The 18,948-nt window shown below is 40.1% G+C and overlaps 1 protein-coding gene across 1 annotated transcript; it reads right to left on the bottom strand.

Annotated features, from left to right (window-relative positions):
- Positions 1–791: 791 nt before the first annotated feature.
- Positions 792–1,202, bottom strand: LOC115808824 (DELTA-sagatoxin-Srs1a-like). The gene has a single exon (XM_030770312.1). It carries the CDS (start codon positions 1,200–1,202, stop codon positions 792–794), a length of 411 nt encoding a protein of 136 aa, XP_030626172.1.
- Positions 1,203–18,948: the final 17,746 nt, after the last annotated feature.

The raw sequence follows: 18,948 nt of genomic DNA, 5'->3' as shown, positions 1-18,948 counted from the left end.
TGGGGCTCACAAGTGTTCTCACAACAGCCAGGCAGTTACCTTAATAAGACACCTGGATTACCTGAGGATTTGATTGCTGCAGTTGCATGGAATAAATCAGACGTTTTTCATACATTATCAAAGATAAATGTGATCATACACCAACACTGTGCTTAAACGATGTACATTTATTTTCACACAAAGTTATTGTTTATTAGATGAGATTACATTAGCCTCATATTAATTATGCAGAGGACCAGTACATCGGCACACTTAACCAGCGTTGATCATGTACAGTACTTCTGTGTGGAATGCTAGTCACCGGTCTCGGGCCAGGGTAGTGGAACACATGTTTGGTTTTTCATGTGGTCTAATTTTCCGTTTCTTTTCTCCATTAAAGATATACTTGTAGAACCCTGCTTATGTGAGGTTCGCTGTTTTTGTGTTTCATACAGAATAAATCCTGCCCCTAGGTTGGTTAGACAGTGGTTGTCTTCATCTTGCTCCACATCATACACAGCACAACACAGTCCAATACACACACACATATGTGTGTGTATATATATATATATATATATATTTATATGCAGTATATATAAGTCTCAGAGCAGATGGGTTAGGTATATTCAGTGTAAGTCAATCACATCTTTAACTATAATCAGGTAAGTATTTCAGAAGTCAGCATTACAGAACTGATAGAATGAAAAATACATTTGTAATTATCAGTGCCTTTACCTCTATAATAATGATGCTATCATGTCACATAATCTGGGATTACACCCAATTTCCTACTAAGCCATTTTAACACTGACTTAGCTCATGTCATAGATTTCCACCTCAACAATAGCTGACCTTGCACTGCTCATGGTGGCCCTGATTTCCACTGGTTCCCATTTTGCCAATATACTACTTCCTGCAGCCTTGACCCGTTTGAATGTGGTTTCATTCTTATCGTACATGAGATTGTAGAGTTCCTTGTCACATTGCTGATTATTGTCAAAAATGCCCACTGCCAGCCAGTTGTCAAAGATGTTGTAGTCAAAAGGCACAGAGAACATGATGGCCATCATCTTATCAGTGCAGCGTTTCTCCTGTTCCAGGTCGTAAGTCAACACACCCACGGCCCCACTGGCCACACCTGTATTCTTGGAGAAGGCACACGCCGCCATTGTGTTGACGTCCACAGTGGGTGGGGGAGGTTGAGTGTTGTGGCCGCTGTACATCCAGATTCTAAATAAATAAATATCATTCAGTTAAATTAACTATGTGTCTGGTTTCATCACCTTTTAACATTAAATTAACTGGTGTAAATACACGGATAGAAATGAGTGTGAGGAAAATGTTATTTTCACGTCACAGTGATCACGTGTATAACTAAATAACTAAATCGTTAAAAGGGCTTTGTGAGTCCTAGGCCTGACTTAGTCCTAATTAAGTAGTATAGATCTAAACCTTAGTCTGGTCTTACTTGGGGTTGACAAGTGAGTAGACTCTGCTGTCATTCTTAATATTTATGGTGCAACTGCGACAGGAGAGCTCGCTGACAGCCTGGCCAGCACTCACAACAGTAGACGCAGGTCCCAGTGTGTTCATTTTCCAGTATGTACTTTTGTCTAAGAATGAGAAACACACACACACACACACACACACACACACATTAACTGGTGCAGACTGAAAAGCTCCATGGTAGAAATTAATGGAATCATTTTAGGTCAGCAAGAATCTGACAGTGTCATCTGCTAAAGTCATCTGACTTCTCTGTCCTCCTGAACTCACGTCAATCAACCTTCATCAATAAATCCTAAACACTGGAAAGTTATTAATAACTACATTTCTGTGTAGAAAGTTACAAGGTTCACTTTCAAAAACCTAATTTTTGATGTGTCCATATGTGATAAATCTACACTTAATCCTTAATCGATCTTTTATAAAAGGTTAATTAGTGAATCAAATTAATATACATTTTACACAGTGGACACAGATGAGAACACGACTATATGTAGCAACAAGTGTCAATTTCTTTTGGCCACGTGCTATTTTGATTGTGTCTGCTAGAGTTTCAGATATAATATATGACATGGCAGTGGACACAGGCGCTGTGTGTTGGGCTAGTGAAGGATTTGTCAGTTCAGGTCTTTTCTCCTCCCGCCCCACAGTTATTCCAAGTTTATATCCTGCTGAAGAATTAACCCTTTATAGCCTGCTTCTTGATCATATGTGCTCCCAGTGCATAGATGTTGAGGATACTCCTTTGATCCTAACCTTTTAGTAAGCCCCAGGTTTCCACAGTTTCCATTTTCAATGTTTGAAGCAATTTGAAGGGATATCATCAGAATACTGTAACTGTCCATAAGAGACCAGTCTATTGTTGAAGAGGGACCTTCACTTCCCCCGACATCCTTCATTTGGTAAACAACCTGAGTCCTTACCTTATGTCTGCTTAGAGCCGAATAACCTAATGTTCCTCTCATTTGAAACTAGAAGGTAAAACAACCTTGCCCAACTTATGTTCATAAAATAAGCTTCCTGCACTGATACTAAGTGTCTAGAATAATTAGATGCATGAAACTGTCTCCTCAATGTTTATACAGTCAGTTTATTTTGCAAAGTTGAACTGGCCTAATTCTTCAGTTGGAAAGAATACATGACACCAGGTTCAGATGAACACTTTGATTCTGGACCACACGATCACCCAGAGCGTCACATTTTCGAAAGCATGGAATAGGTTCTACAAATACAAAAAAACCCCCAAAAAATACACACACACACACACACACACACACACACACACACACACACAGAATCAACTTACCCTCACTTTATCTTCTGAGTTTGATTTGGTCGTGGTTTTATCAGCTAAATTCAGGTGTGGTTAGTCAGCGTTTGTTCTTGTTTTTCTCTTTAACTAATGTCCCTTGATGATCTCAGAGAGCTCCCTTTTATTGAGTTTGACTACTCCTTTGGGGGCAGTCCCTTGTAGCTACATCACAGCTTGTCTTTATTATAACTCACTCTTATTATTGTTATTCTTATTATTGTTATTATTGCCTTATTGACACTGTGAGCCATAACAACATGGCAAAAACATGCCATCTGTCAGTTTCTACAAAGATAAGGAATTTAAAATGTATTGATATATGTTTTGGTTCTTCCACATTAAGTCGGTACAGTAACTGAAAACTCCATCCTCCTCCCTCCACAAGGCCATTCACGTAATGTCAAATCCTGGCTATTTTACTCATCCCAAAAATAATTCAGTCACTGATCTTGAAGTTATTCAAAGGCTCATGATTACAAGAACAGTGTGCCTTATGTGTAATATAAAATAAATTAGCAGAAATTAGCATAAATGAGATGGGTATGACCCGGTTCTTCCTTTATAGCTCACAGTGCAGATAAAAAAGGAAGGGGAGGAAACTGACACAGAGCGTAAACTGTGAAATATGAGCTAACGCTGTACTTAAAACTGAAAGTGAAACCAAAATTAATCCAGAGAATATTTTGGTTTCTGTTGCTTCTAATTCTTTTAATCTTACTCTACTTTCTAAGTTTCTACTGGCATTTCCACTGCCTTCATAATGATGAATTTAACACAAACGCTACTGAAAGCTGTTCTTAGACTCAGGGTCAGAAAACATTTACAAAACAGGAAGTACTTGTAACCCTCATAACAGAGCTGGTTCTCTCAGTCAGTTTTGTCTTCAGCCCCAGAGCTGCATAAAGAAAAAAAAAAAAAATACTAACACTGCATAACAGGATATCCTCTTATTCACATCAGTTGTGTACACACGTTTTCACAGAGACATCATCATCCCTTTTCTTTTCTTTTTTTAATCTCAAATCAGCATCTGTGATCTGATCAAACTGACCTGATGCTGCCGAAATATGACTTTTCTTCTAAGTTGATATCTCAGTCATTTATCCCTCAGGATGCTATTCCAACCTAACTGTTGATGAAGCTCTTTTCTTATCTTTTCTTCTCTTTTCCCTTTTCTCTTACTGAGTTATCTCTTAAATTATACTTTTTTATTGTATATTGCACAGTGTGCCCTGCTGCCAACCTTCATTTCACTGTTACTGTAAACTGTACCTCGGCATGTGACAAACAAAAAACTTGACTTGGAAAAAATTTCTAGTCTACTTTTTGTTTTAGTTATATGATAGGTTGTTTTTCATTTCATCGTACGAAAAGAGAAAAGATAGGAAGTTTCTATATATAAACTGAAATGTTAAAATATTCCCCTTTACAACTACTTTGATTCTTACTTTTGACACATGTAAAAACTTCCTTCAGTTTGTTGTGGTTAGGGGCCTTCTTCAGACATTACACAATAACAGTATCATCCTTAGTCTGAACCCATTATAATCCTACCGTGTTCCTTTTTTTTTTAACTGTCAACAAATCCTCTGTTCTCTTTTCTGTACATCTTCAGTTATGACCTTATGGCGGGACTTCACCTTTATGGCTGGACTAAAAAAATGCATCATAAATCCCTTCTGAACTGAGCTTTGTAACAGGAAAAACATTTTATCAGATCATAAAGGGGTATAAGGGGGGAGTATAAGGCGGGTAGTATAAAGACTTGTTAAGTGAATACAATGCTCACACTGCTCGGGTGTCACACAGGGACTAAATCTCTGCATGATTCTCCAATGTCACTTCTCAGCACTCAGACAAGTACTAATATTGTGTGATGTGCCACCTAGTGGACAATAGGCATAACATAAATACAATCAGAAACGATCAGCACATAACTGAGCAGACTTAATTCAGTGTGTGTGTGTGTGTGTGTGTCTGTGTGTGTGTGTGTGTACATGTGTGTGTGTGTGTACATGTGTGTGTGTGTGTGTGTGTGTGTGTGTGTGTGTGTGTACGTGTGTGTGCGTGTGTGTGTGTGTGCAGGGGGGTATTTCAGGAAGCGGGTTTAATGAAAACTCTGAGTTTGTTAACCCTGAGATGAGGGAAACTCTGGGTTTTCCGTTTCAGAAAGCGAGGTAACTCAAACTCTGGCTCAGTTACCGCAGTAACTGACTCTGTGAACCTAACCTGCTCGCTGGCAGGTTTTCTTCAACAAACCCTGAGTTTCTCCCTAACTCCTCCCTCCGACTGAACCTGAAGCATCTGTAACACATGGCGTCTCCTTTTGTCGCTAACCCGATCGGTGTTGAAACCAAAGTAATTCACATAGCCTTATGTCGGGAGAGGTTTTTGAGACCCCGATTAGATGTATTATCATTGCCTGATGACTACGTAATCGAGCGTTACCGTTTTTCATCACAATCTATCATTTATCCGAACAACTGCGGCCTACATCTCTAATATTACACACCGTGGACTTCTTGCTCTCAGATCGGAGCAAGTTCTTTGCTCTTCATTTTTTTTTTTTTTTTTGCGGACGGGAGTTTCCTTTATAACACTGGCGACGCCGAGTATATCGGGAAAGCAACTGTTTGTAGAGCCGAGAAAAGTGTCCCTTGTACTTAAACGGCTACTGCACATTTTCCTAGTGTCAGACCTCTAAGGACCATCAAAGAGGAATTACACAGGATTGCAGGCGACTGATGTAGAATCATTCAGTTAAAGGTAACGATATTTTAAATTATATCGTGTTCATGACATTCTGCTGCGACCTCAGACTGGGATCAATCGTTAGTTTTTATGTTGCAGCGTTTCCCAGTGTCATGGGCTGCATCGATGGCACACAGATCCCCATCACTGCTCCTTCAGTTAATGAAGTTGACTATGTGAGTAGGAAGTCTTTCCACAGCATTAATGTGCAGGTACACTGACTATTGTCTTACAATAACAAAGACTATACATCACAATATACTGCAACTAATATATCTCATTCTCTGCACTGTCAAGATCATATGTGATGCAGTGCATTTGATCACAAATGTTGAAGCCAGTAGCCCAGCTCTGTGCATGATATACCAATGTATCATTAGTGTACCCTGAGCAACAGATTTGCACATGGTAAGTAAAGCTTTGCACAAATATCATTCCTTGTCTCCCTCTTTTAACACCCTTAAACTGTATCCACTGTATAATTACAGGAGGGTTTGATGGCCACCTGCTTGGTGACAGAGAGCACCCATGCCAGCCCTCTCTGTTGAGCCCTTACCCTGACCCTGAGCTGGGCCCCCAACAACATTCCAGTGTGGCCCACTGCAGGACTAGAGCCTGGGTTGAGATGACAGTAGGCATGCTCAAAGCCCGGCTCCAGTGTCTGCGTAAACTCAGGGTAACCCCAGAGACGGCGTGTGACATTATTTTGCCATGTGTTGTTCTCCATAATAATATTGCCACAATTGGGAGAGCAGCACCCTGCTGCACAAATGAACCACCCTGAGGAAGACAGTCCCATCCACTCTGCAGATGTCCTGGGTGAAGGAGCCGTCCGAGAGAATTTGCCAAAAACATTTCACAGATTAAGATACCACCACCCCCAGCAGTCAAATAAAGAAAAATCAGTCACATTTTATTTGGTCTTCTGTATTTCCTACAAATGCAACAATTACTATATTTAGATTGTTCCAACAATTCACCCATGACCATGCACCCACCTCTAACTGCTGTTCCAGTAATTGAATTTCAAGATAGGCCTTTTAATCTGCCACAGCAAGTGCATCATTTCTCAGTCAGTTTTAGCCATTTTCCTCCTTAAGTCATAACTGAGAAAACATAAGGATGACACTAAATTCTACAGATCTACATGCAGAATTAACCTGGCATTTATTGAACATCTCTCTGTGTCAGTCTGTGCTGTGGAGGTTGATGGACTCTCCTCCTGGTAGTGCCCAGTCATGCTCTGTTAAAAAGGATAAGAACGTGTCATCCCTTCAGTGTGCATTTTAAACTCAAAATTCCACACAAGAATGTAAAAACATTTTAATAGGGAGAGAAATAGCAGTAGTTACCATACATAATATCAATGTAAACCACAGTAGGCCTTTCTGAATCCCTCTCTGTGGCAGCAGACAACGTGTCTTCATCATCATCCTGTGATGAAGAGCTTTCTGTTTCAGTATACTTTAAACTACTATAATTGGCAAAATCTCTGGGAGTATTTACAGCCCAAATGTTAATCTGCTAAGCAGGATATTAGGTGAGAGGACATTTGTGTGTCTTAAAACAGCATTCTGATGGGGGTTAAAGCTACTCCAAGTTGAAATAGCCACTGAATGACATGTACTTGGTTTAATATGTCAAATATGATTAAAACCAAAATGATGTACAGTCATGAGCCTATAGGCCTAAGCAAAATGTCTTACCTGTTTGAACTATGTTTTTATATTTCATTTTCAGCAGCTGCCAAGTGCGCTTTGTGCCCGTAGGATTGCTCCTAAAAGAAAAGAGTTTTATTCAATTACATTCCACCACTTCCACCTGTAATATTAAAAGAAAGTGTGCTTACATGTTAAATGCATAGACTTCTGCATTCCAACCTACGCATTGACTCGGGCAGCAATTCTCTCCCACGCCGATTATATCGCCTTTGCCGATGCAGGTGGGAACCGAACCAAACACCTTTTTGTTGTGAGGCAACAGCGCTACCCGCTGCGCCACCGTGCCGCTACAGAGTGTGCTCATACTCGCCATAAATATGTGTCAGAATTTCTAACTGCTGTGGGGTGAGGTAAAACGACTTTTGTTTTCGCCGGTCGCCATGGTGAATCGTAGTATCGGAGCTCCATTGATGATGGCTTTTTAGAATTGTCATGCGCGCGCTTAACTCAGCGTTAACATACCCAGAGTTGATCGAACCAACTCAGATCAGCTTTTCTGGAACCGAAAACTCAGAGTTTCCCATCTCAGGGTTCATCAACTCAGAGTTCAGAATTAAACTCGGAGTTTGTTAAACCCGCTTCTTGAAATACCCCCCAGGTGTATGTCTATTGAGAGATATGGCAGAAGCCTTTTTGTCCCAACCAGTTTGTCAATCATAGTGCTGCAGCTCAGGATCACCAGATTTTTGAAAGAAATAAAGAAATCATTATATTTCACTGTATTTTTATCACTTGATTGTAACTGTGGAAAAGATGGTATGCATAGTCCATTTGTATATTATTATTATTATTATTATTATTATTATTATTATTTATTATTATTATTAATAATACTAATAATACTAATAATACTACTACTACTAATAATAATAATAATAATATCATCATCACCATCATTTTCTACCGCTTATCCAGGACCGGGTCGCGGTGGCAGCAGGCTGGGGAGGGTAGCCCAGACATCCCTTTGCCCAGCTACATCCACCAGCTCCTCCTCCTCCAAGGCATTCCCAGGCCAGCCGAGATATATAATTCTCCCAACGTGTCCTGGGTCTTCCCCGGGGTCTCCTCCCAGTTGGTCGTGCCCAGGAGGCATCCTGACTAGGTGCCCGAACCACCTCAACGGGCTCCTTTCAATGTGGAGCAGCAGCAGCTCTACTCCGAGCTCCTCCCGGGTGTTCGAACTCCTCACCCTATCCCTAAGGGTGCGCCAAGCCACCCTGCGGAGGAAGCTCATTTCCGCCGCTTGTATCCGCGATCTCATTCTTTCGGTCACTACCAAGAGCTCGTGACCATAGGTGAGGGTTGAAACAAAGATTGACTGGTAAATTGAGAGCCTTGCCTTCTGACTCAGCTCCTTCTTCACCACGATGGGGCAGTACAACGAAAGCATGACTGCCGCCGCCGCCCTGATCCGCCTGTCGATCTCCCGCTCCATTTTACCCTCATTCGTGAACAAGACCCCGAGATACTTGAACTCCTCCACTTGAGGCAGAAACTCAGTCCCAACTCGGAGGGGGCAAGCCACCTTTTTCCGGCATAGGACCATGGCCTTGGACTTGGAGGTGCTGATCCTCATCCCGACCGCTACACACATGGCTGCACCCCACCCCAACGCGTGCTGGAGGCCACAGTTTGATGAGGCCAACAGAACCACATCATCAGCAAAAAGCAGAGACGCAATCCTGAGGCCACTGTACTGGACGCCCTCCTCACCCCGACTGCACCTTGAGATCCTGTCCATGAAAATTAAGAACAAGATCGGAGACAAGGTACAGCCCTGGCGGAGCGTCAGGTCAGTTCGATCAGGTCACAGATGCTGATTTGAAATTAAAAAGAAAAGAAAAGAAAAGAAAAGAAAAGGAAAGAGAAGAGAAGAGAAGAGAAGAGAAGAGAAGAGAAGAGAAGAGAAGAGAAGAAAGAAAAGAAAAGAAAAGAAAAGAAAAGAAAAGAAAAGAAAAGAAAAGAAAAGGGATGATGATGCCTCTGTGAAAATGTGTTAATACACAACTGATGTGAATAACAGGATAATCTGTTATGCAGTGTTTTTTTCTCCTTTATGCAGTTCTGGGGCTGAAGACAAAACTGGCTGAGAAAAACAACTCTGTTGCCAGGGTTACAAGTACTTCCTGTTTTGTAAATATTCTCTGACCCTGAGTCTAAGAGCAGCTTTCAGTAGCATTTGTGTTATACTCATCATTATAAACTGAAAACTGACCCATGAATGGGGGAATTAATGCTGCACAAACATCATGTGACTCTCAGTGCTATTTCGCTGCTGTAGACTAAATAGCAGTTAAGCAATATGAGTGATATGGAAACAACCAGAAGGAGAGGGCAGTGGAGATGACAGTAGAGATTTAGAAAATAGAATAAGATTAGAATAATTAGAAGCAACAGAAACCAAAATATTCTCTTGATTCATTTTGGTTTCACTTCCGGTTTAAAGTGCAGCGTGTGCTCAGATTTCACAGTTTTTGTTCTGTGTTAGTTTCCTCCTCTTCCTTTTTTTATCTGCACTGTGAGCTATAAACAGATAATATCCATCTCATTTACACTAATTTATGGTATATTAGACATAAGGCACACTGTTCTTGTAACTGTGAGCCTTCGAATAACTTCAGGATCAGTGACTGAATTATTTTGAGATGTGTAATATAGTCTGGATTTGATATTATATGAATGGGCTTGTGGAGGGTGGAGGGTGCAGCTTTTCAGTTACTGTACTGATTTAATGCAGAAGAATCAAAACATCAATACATTTTAAATTCTTTATCTTTGTAGAAACTGACAGATAGCATGTTTTTGCCATGTTGATATGGCTCACAGTGTCAATAAGGCAAGAATAACAATAATAATCTATTCACATGAAAGACAAAAAGAAATAGAGTAATGGCCAGAGAGCAGTTTGAGATCAGAGTCCAGTATATGAGTTCATTAGGAGTGTGAACAGGAGCTCTGACATCGTTCATCTCGCTCACTGTCAGTATTAGAATTCAGTGTTGCTGTGATGGGGGATGTGCGCCACCATCATGAAGAACGGGAGAGCGTGGAGACAGGGTTTGGTACACAGTGGTCAGTGATGTCTGAGACAAGGTTGGGGCAATAGGCATTACAGAAAATAAATTAGACATGATTAATGACACAATGCAAAGAAAAATATCAGGGTACTAGATGTTGTGATATTTAAGTACAACTCGGGCTGAGATGCAAGTATTTTGTCATTAGGTCTGGACATTTCCCCAACATTCTGACCTTTTAACCGCACTGCTGACACTCAGTCTAACTCACACACACACGCACACACACACGCGCGCGCATACTCTTCCTCACATATATCACACGCATCTTGCATGCATCATTCAGACACCAACACCATAACCTGAAAGAGTAATCGATAAAAATGGCCACATTTGATGTTTTAATGTTTTATGATCCCACCAATCATTCCCCATGATAATATTATAATTATAACGTTCTTCTTGTCTTCAGATGCCTGTCTGCTCACACTGGACCAGAACACAGCACACACAACCTGTTCTCTTTCTGAGGAGAATAGGAAAATGAAAGAGACTTGTGACAGTTTAGGTCTGTATTCCTCAGTTGCATTATCTTGCGAAAGATGTCGGTTAAAAACTCACGGCCACACTGGTTCTTGCACAATGAATGTCTTTTTTTTACTCACATTAACAAAAGAAAAAAGCAGGAGACCTAAATGTTTCTAGAGTTGAAAAGGGTAAAAGAAAAGTGGGGGTTGAACAAAATGGTACTGCTGTCACATGCAGGGCCGGCCTAAACCCTTATGGGGCCCTAAGCAGAGTTTGATGTGAGGGCCCCCCACCACCTCGGCGCCGCCAGTACTATTGACTGAAATTCAGCAAATTCACAAGAGTGGTCAGGTGTTCATTTGCACTTTAACATTCAGAGTCATGCAGTATTAAGTAGGGCTGTATCGAATGTCATTTTTTGCCAGTCGATTTTGACCCAATCTTTCCCTCAGTGTGGCTCTCACACTGTCCTAAGAACAACAGTCAACTAGAATTCAAATCTAGTAACTTAGATAAACAGAAGGATGTCCTTTTTGCGAAATTACTTTGTTGCTGCGTTTCCCACGCAGAGGAGAGAACTGTAACCTAACATTGGTCTCACTGACCGTGCTTGCTTCAAAATGCAGGTAACATCTGTTAAAGGTGATGATAGCACACACATATTTAACTAAATGGTATTTCCTTATTTAGAACCTGGATGAACACTGGCTACAACAGCCACCCTCCCTCACCCACTGTGAACATCAAGACAACGGAGGTGTAAGCCTGGGAGGACAAGCGGCCTTGCAGCTGAGGTTTTTGTGGTCCTAATGATAGAAACTATTGAATTGCTCCAGCAATCAAATCAATTCTGTAACACTGATTTCTGAAACACTTACCTGATTAAAGTTAAACATGTGATTGGCACTTGTACTTTTCCGGTCATTATGAAAACTTGTGAACATATGATAAGTCCAATTTAGACTGACCGTAGTTAGTATGGGAGGACCCATATCTGAGAACTTATCATTTACTTTTAATGACTATAATTACATGCGTGTGTTTTGTTTTAAGTGGTAAAACTAAAGCAACACACTTATATTGATAAACACTGTTTCATAAGCCAAAAGTAAATCCAACATTATTATGTAAACACAGACTTGGGCATATTATTCTCAAATTTGAGTCAGATTAGTTCTGCTCTGTACTCTCTGTGCTGCACTGTGCTGTGTGTTTTAACTTGTGTAGAATTCAGAACGGTTTAGGAAACCAAGTCTCCTAAATACAAATACTGGAATATCTGAAACAGTTGTTGAAATGGGGGCATTTTGTATCTCTGTGGCCATAGTGAAATTTATGGTTCTAAATAACCACTCTCAGTCAGAGCTGGCCCCATGCATAAGCAAACCAAGCGGCTGCTCCGGGCCCCCTGACCACCAGAGGGCCCCAAAGAGAGCTTGAACATTACCTGCATTTTGATGCAAGAGCAGTCAGTCAGATTATTAACGTTAGGTTACAGTCCTCTCCTCTGTGTCGATGGAAAAGCCATGTTGCAAAAGGGACTGTATTCTGTATCTGTATCTGCTGTTCCTTTTGGAGATTTTTTTAAACCAAAAGCAAGTAAAAGTGGTTAACTTGTTTACAGTAAAGGCATTATAAGCTTATAAGCTATAAGGAGACATCCTTCTGTTTTTCTAAGTTACTTGATTTGAATTCTAGTTGACTGTTGTTCTCAGGACAGTGTGAGGGCCACACTGAGGGAAAAAAAAATTCTGACATTTCGAGAATCAGAATAAAGTCGTAATATTACGAGAATCCACTTGTGATTTTTCTGGAAAAATGACACAATATTAAGAGAATAAAGTCGTACTTTTAGGCCACGTGTTATTTTAGAGAGGATATATCAGAAGAGCAGCCTGACGCCTGCGTTAAAATGAGGAACTAAACTGTAAACCTGTGTTTGCTCAACAAGCCAAACCGCATTTATCAAACGTTTAAAGATAAGATGATTAAAGTTGCCTGGTGACTGACACAGACACTTCCTAAACCAAAAGCAGTTAAAGTGCTAACTTGTTTACAGTAAAGGCATTGTCTGCTGCTTTATTTAGTTACTTTTCAGCACACCGTGTTCAGTATGCCACTTAGTACCAGGGCTGTACTGATAAATTCGAAGCTTCGCTCATTGAATTGGCATTCGACTTTAAAATTAAGCATTTGATTATTAAGATGGGTGCTCAGTTGCAGTTTTAAGGTTATTGTTACTGCAATATGAGAAATTCCGATGTTAAAGTGGCCTACTTTTTTATTATTATTTAACATAAACAATTTTGCTAATAAACACAATAAGCACTTTTTGAATCTCAGTAATGGAAGCCTCATGTTGCTCTCCATCAAGGCGTCATAAATTTGCACATAAGCTAAGAACAGGTGCGGCCTGTTCATATGGGCAAGTGGGGCAGAGCCCCACTAAAAATCATCCATCCAAAACCATAGTTCCTCCTCATAAACTATTTTTCCATGTTAATACATAATAATTTACATTGCAATAAATATTACTTAGTTTCTTTATCTTGCAAGATAAGTTGCAAGATAAGTTTATTTCTAAATTTGTAAATTAAGGTCTACAATATCGTTAGTTACCCCCAAGTTTACTTTAGCCTACTGCACAGATAATCACTGTATTATTTGTGAATGCTTAGATGCATCCTCAGCTATGGAAGGGATGCCAGTCTTTGAAATCGCAAAGACAACAAACTCTTGATCAAACGAAGTACATAATGTCTATTAAGAGTGTTAAGACTCAAAAAAAGTGTGACTTGCAGTTTCTCATATTCATAATCTCTTTATTCAAATTATTGAGCAGAAAGTAGAGTATCCTGAAACAACAGGCCAAAATGATGATGTCAAGTCACAGACATTCAAAGCTTCATTCAAAAGATTGGGCCAAATTCGACTGGCAAAAAACGACATTCGATACAGCCCTGCATGACTCTGAAAGAGTGCCAATGGACACCTGACCACTCTTGTGAATTTGCTGAATTTCAGTCAATAGTACTGGTGGTGCCAAGGTGGTGGGGGGCCCTCACATCAAATTCTGCTTAGGGCCCCATAAGAGTTTAGGCCGGCCCTGCATGTGACAGCAGTACCATTTTGTTCAACCGCCTCTTTTCTTTTACCCTTTTCAACTCTAGAAACATTTAGGTCTCCTGCTTTTAGGTCTCCTCCTCTTTTGTTAATGTGAGTACAAAAAAGACATTCATTGTGCATGAACCAGTGTGGCCGTGAGTTTTTAACCGACATCTTTCGCAAGATAATGCAACTGAGGAATACAGACCTAAACTGTTACAAGTCTCTTTCACCTTCCTGTTCTCCTCTGAAAGAGAACAGGTTCTGTGTGCTGCGTTCTGGTCCAGTTTGAGCTGTTTGAGTCCAGTTTGAGCTGTCTTCTTCTGAAGACAAGAAGAACGTTGTCACAATAATATTATCATGGGGAATGATTGGTGGGATCATAAAACATTATAATATTCAATTTAATATTCAATAATATTTTTATTGATTACTCTTTTAGGTTATGGCGTATGGGTCTTCATGTTCATTAACAGACAATAAATACTTGTAACGACTTCGTCTCCTCCCGCACCGACTCCAGCCATTCAGCGATCGGCGTCACTGGTTTACTAATCATCGGCCTGTCCCTTCATCATTCACACCTGTGTTCACTTTGTTTTCCCTGATCCCCCCCCCTCTTTATAAACCTCGCTGTTTCCCAAAGTCATCGTGAAGTCTACACTTCACCATGTGTATTCTGAGGGCTCTGTATTTATCTAAGTCCAATTCGTAGTTTTGTTCCAAGTGTTATACTGAGTCTTAGTCCTGGTTTACATTCCAGTTTAAGTTTGTGTTGCTTTTCTGTTTTTTTTCTGCTTAGTGTTGGAAGCAGTTCTCATTAAAAATACAATCTCTGCACTTGCGTCCGGTTTCCTGGTGACTTCGTGACAATACTGTTATTGAATATAGTAAGACTTACATTTCTTCAGCCTGCTGTATCTGAGGATGTGTAGCCAAAGGGCTTTGAGCTGAGGAGCCTCTCCATCTCAGTGATAACTGTCCTCAATATGTCCTCTGTGACTGAATCCCAAGTCTGACCCACAGGGCTGCTTAGAGGAGATGTATTTCTTTTTCAAAACAGTTATGAAAATGAGGCATGTTTTAGGGGTTGAAAGCAAACTTAATCTGCTGAATAACAAGTTGGTCTTGAAGGTTAGACTGAAAGTAGTAGAGGATTTCTCAAGCTCTTTCTCTCCCCCGATATGGGAAACACTCTAGGCCTTGGCCCATACAAACCACCTCCATTGTTTTTAATCATCTCTTTAACCCAACCACATGAAGACAAAAAGTAAGAGTGTGTTGAAGCTTTCCTGTTTCTTGGGGTTAATGGATATGGCTGTCATGATCCAGCCCGGACCTTCCACTGTCTAGCCATGTTTTTCCCTCTCTCATGTTGGTGCCATGTTCCTGGGTTCCTGTCTCCTCATTAGACGGTTTTAAAAGCCATATTTCATCCATTCAGTTCTTGCCAGATTATCTTGTTTGTTTTCCAGGAGATTGTTCAGCCATTTCATGATCTAAGATTATAGTGACATCTGAACAGACATGGTTCATGATAGAAGAACTGTTTAACCTGATGGTCTTATTACCATAGATACAAAGAAAGCTTCACACCTTTGGTGCCACGTTACAGTTGGAGCCAAGAGCAATTGATTAAGGCAAAATACAACCGGTAATGGGCAAATGGCAGCCATCACAGACAAAAGGAGACTTTAGCATTAACACCTAGATTCTGATTTGCATCAAGCAACGTTATACACCTGTTGTCTGTTTGCTTCATGGTATAAAAGGCCGATCACGGTAACAGTTCTCTGAGTTAAGCTTCAGCGCAAGCAGACGTGCTGCCAGATTCCACCACCACCAAATAAAGCTTTTCTCCAAGCGCGCTTTTGCTCCAGTCCATTTACTTGTAAAATCACAAGAAAATCCAACAATGAGTATTCTGATTCTTGTTTGTGTTTTTGACTACTGCCTGTTTTTGGATTTTGCTCTTTTATTTTTTTTGGTGATTTGCTTGGTATGTTTTAGCTCTCCTAGTCTCTGACCTGTGCCTGCTCACTTTAAATACTAACCCTTCTCTGTACCTCTGTTTTTGTACTGGGCTGATCTCTGTTTTTTTGAGCTTTGCCTGGACTCTTACCATGCTTTTGCATGATCCCTTACTTTGTGCTTGTTAGTGTATCAACTGGATTACCCTTTCTTGACTGTGGTTTCTGCCTGCCATTTTCTGTGGTTGCTTTTGATTGTTAAAAATCATTTTTTGAACTCTCACCTCAAGAGACTGGTTCTGGGACCAAACACCACGTCCCAGGCCTCACAAGCCATGAGGCCATTAATTTGTTATTAGATAGACAACCTGTGAAATTACAGATTAAAAAAAAACAAAAACAAAAACAAAATATTCAGTCTTTCAGAGTTATCCAGAATCATGTGATCAGTGTATGAACAATTCTAATAGTCATGAATATTAATATGAATGTATGAAGCATGAAAATTAGAAAAGTTGGACGTGGACTTTTTTCTCCTCTTGCACCTAATAGTAAATACATACATACAAATTTACTACAGCAAAGGAATAAAGGTTCGGTGTAGGTTATTTTGTGAATGATGCATGCAAGATGCACGTGATGTATGTGAGGTAGTGTATGTGTGTATGTGTAATAGTTTGTGTTAGTTTTTGTTGGAGGTTAAACTGAGCATCAGTAGTACTGCTAAAAGGTCAGAATGTTGGGGAAATGTCCAGACCTAATGACAAAATACTTCCATCACAGCCCCAGTTGTCCTTAAATATCACAACATATTATTAATATTAGATCGTTTTCCTATAAGGCTTTGCTGGTCAGCGACTTGATGAGTGGTCTTAGCAATGACATGATTGGTCTCGGTTGAAGTCACATGGTTTTTTTTCCTTTAAATGAAGCTTCACCCCCCCCCAATTATTCCTTTTCTCATGTTGCTAGGGCAACAAAGAAAGGTAGGGGTGTAGCCCTAATTTATAATACTGAATTCTCTCCTAACACCCTTAGCTTACCCAACTTTGCCTCCTTTGAGTTGCTCTCCATGAAGCAATCCTACACTGCCTCATGTTCTCTCATAGTAGTGCTCTATCGCCCCCCGGGGGCCTATAGTCAATTTCTAGATGAATTCTCTGAATTTCTCCCTGGTATTATAACTAGATTAGATAAAATCCTGATAATGGGGGACTTTAATATCCACATCAATAACAATACTGACTCGCTTAATAAAGCATTTACAGCTATATAGAAACTTTTGGTTTTAACCAATATATCCAAGAACCCACTCATTCCAATGGCAACACCTTGGATTTTATTTTAGCTCACGGCCTAAATGTCTCTCACGTAGTCGTCCCTCCCTACTCTGCTACCCTCTCTGACCCTTCTCTTACTACTTACCAGGTAACGCTCCCCTTCCCACCAGTTGTGCCTACCATGGTTTGTAGCTTCCATCGCATTAATGCGTCCACCACTGCTGCACTCGATACCCTGCTTTCTTCTGCCCTCACCTCTTTCAGTGATCAGGAAGGATTCAACGACCTGACTGACAGTATAAATACTACCTTCTGTATCCATTGATACTGAAAAAAAAAATAGGCATAAACACTCAAAACCCTGGTTTATTAGTGACACCCATGTACTGCGGCAGTTGTGTAGGAGACCAGAACAAAACTGGCGCACCACTAATTTCCGCCTTGCCTGGCATGACAGACTATAAACGTTCTTTGGTCAAATCTCTCTATTTCTCAAAAATCATTAAACTTAACAAAATAACCCCAGATTCCTGTCTGACACGGTATCTAAACTAACCCAGAATCACTCCACTCAGTCTAGTTCTTTTACAGGGAATGACCCCTTCATTTCTCACAAAAAACAGACTTAATCTGTGGTGATATACAAATTAGTCTGTCAAATCAGCCTGCCTGTACACCCTCCGCTGCTGCGTCAGAGACTAAACAAGATGTACACCTCCAAAACTCTACATTGCTTGTCTCTGTCCTCAGCCCAACAACTCTCAGCCTACTAAATAGTTCTGCTGTTTTCAGCTACTTTGTTGGCTAGCTAGTTATATCAAGATGGCGAGCGTAGTGTAACTGCTGAAGACGGCATGGTTAGTCGTGTCTACTGTCTAAATAAAGTGTTGTGAAGGTGTTGAATAATTATTCTTGAAATAATAATTATTCTACAGCTTTTGGTCATTACCTTGAGCGATATATTTGGTTTTACCATTGAACTGTGAATATTTTAAAGTGAGAACATTTGGGTTTCACGTGGTTGATAATAAATGTTCTGTTTTCTTTACTGAACTGTCATTGAGTTCTTATTCTTCCATAAGTGGGTTTTCCTATTCCTCCGTAAGTGGGTGTTATTTCAGAAGCTTTCAGTCAGTGACTAGCCCAGCATACTCCACAGACAAGCCAAATCAGAAGGTTCTAGGATTTGATTTGTTCTCTAATGTAACATTATTCACCCACGGTGTTACACTTAACACAGACAAGACTGAAATGCTGGTCACTGGTCCCCTTACAGATAAACATCCTTTTAGTAATCTTACCCTTAATTTTAACAACTGCATTCTCTCTGAAAATTCTACAGCTAAAAACCTTGGTGTGACAGTGTCACCTTATTCACTTACTTGCAAGGTTCACTTAAACTATTAAAGAGAACCCTTTATTAAGACAGCCATATTAAAGAGAGCCCGTTATTAAGTCAGCCATATTGAATAGAACCCATTATTAAGACAGCCATATTACAGAGAAACTTTTATTAAGACAGCCATATTAGAGGGAAAGAACGAAAGAGGCATTCATATATCTTCGGTAAATAGAAAAAAAAACAATGTTGTATCCAGATGACAGAAAGGGAAATGAATAAGATCAACAGCATATCTTTTCATATAAAGATTTCAGAATTTACCCCTCATGGAACAGTTAAACAAAATTACAGAACTAAAGATTTAAGATTTGGATGGAGGGGTTTGCACTGTGAAGATTTTCTGCAAGCATTAGAATGAGATTACATTTTTCCATGTT

Source organism: Chanos chanos, chromosome 3 (assembly GCF_902362185.1).
Source record: "Chanos chanos chromosome 3, fChaCha1.1, whole genome shotgun sequence".
In the NCBI taxonomy this organism is placed as follows: domain Eukaryota; kingdom Metazoa; phylum Chordata; class Actinopteri; order Gonorynchiformes; family Chanidae; genus Chanos; species Chanos chanos.
The sequence above is the reverse complement of the archived record's forward strand: the minus strand, read 5'-3'. Positions and strand labels throughout refer to the sequence as shown.

Excerpts from the sequence above, each read along its gene's own strand:
- LOC115808824 (XM_030770312.1), bottom strand. The coding sequence starts at position 1,202 with ATGTACAGCGGCCACAACACTCAACCTCCCCCACCCACTGTGGACGTC.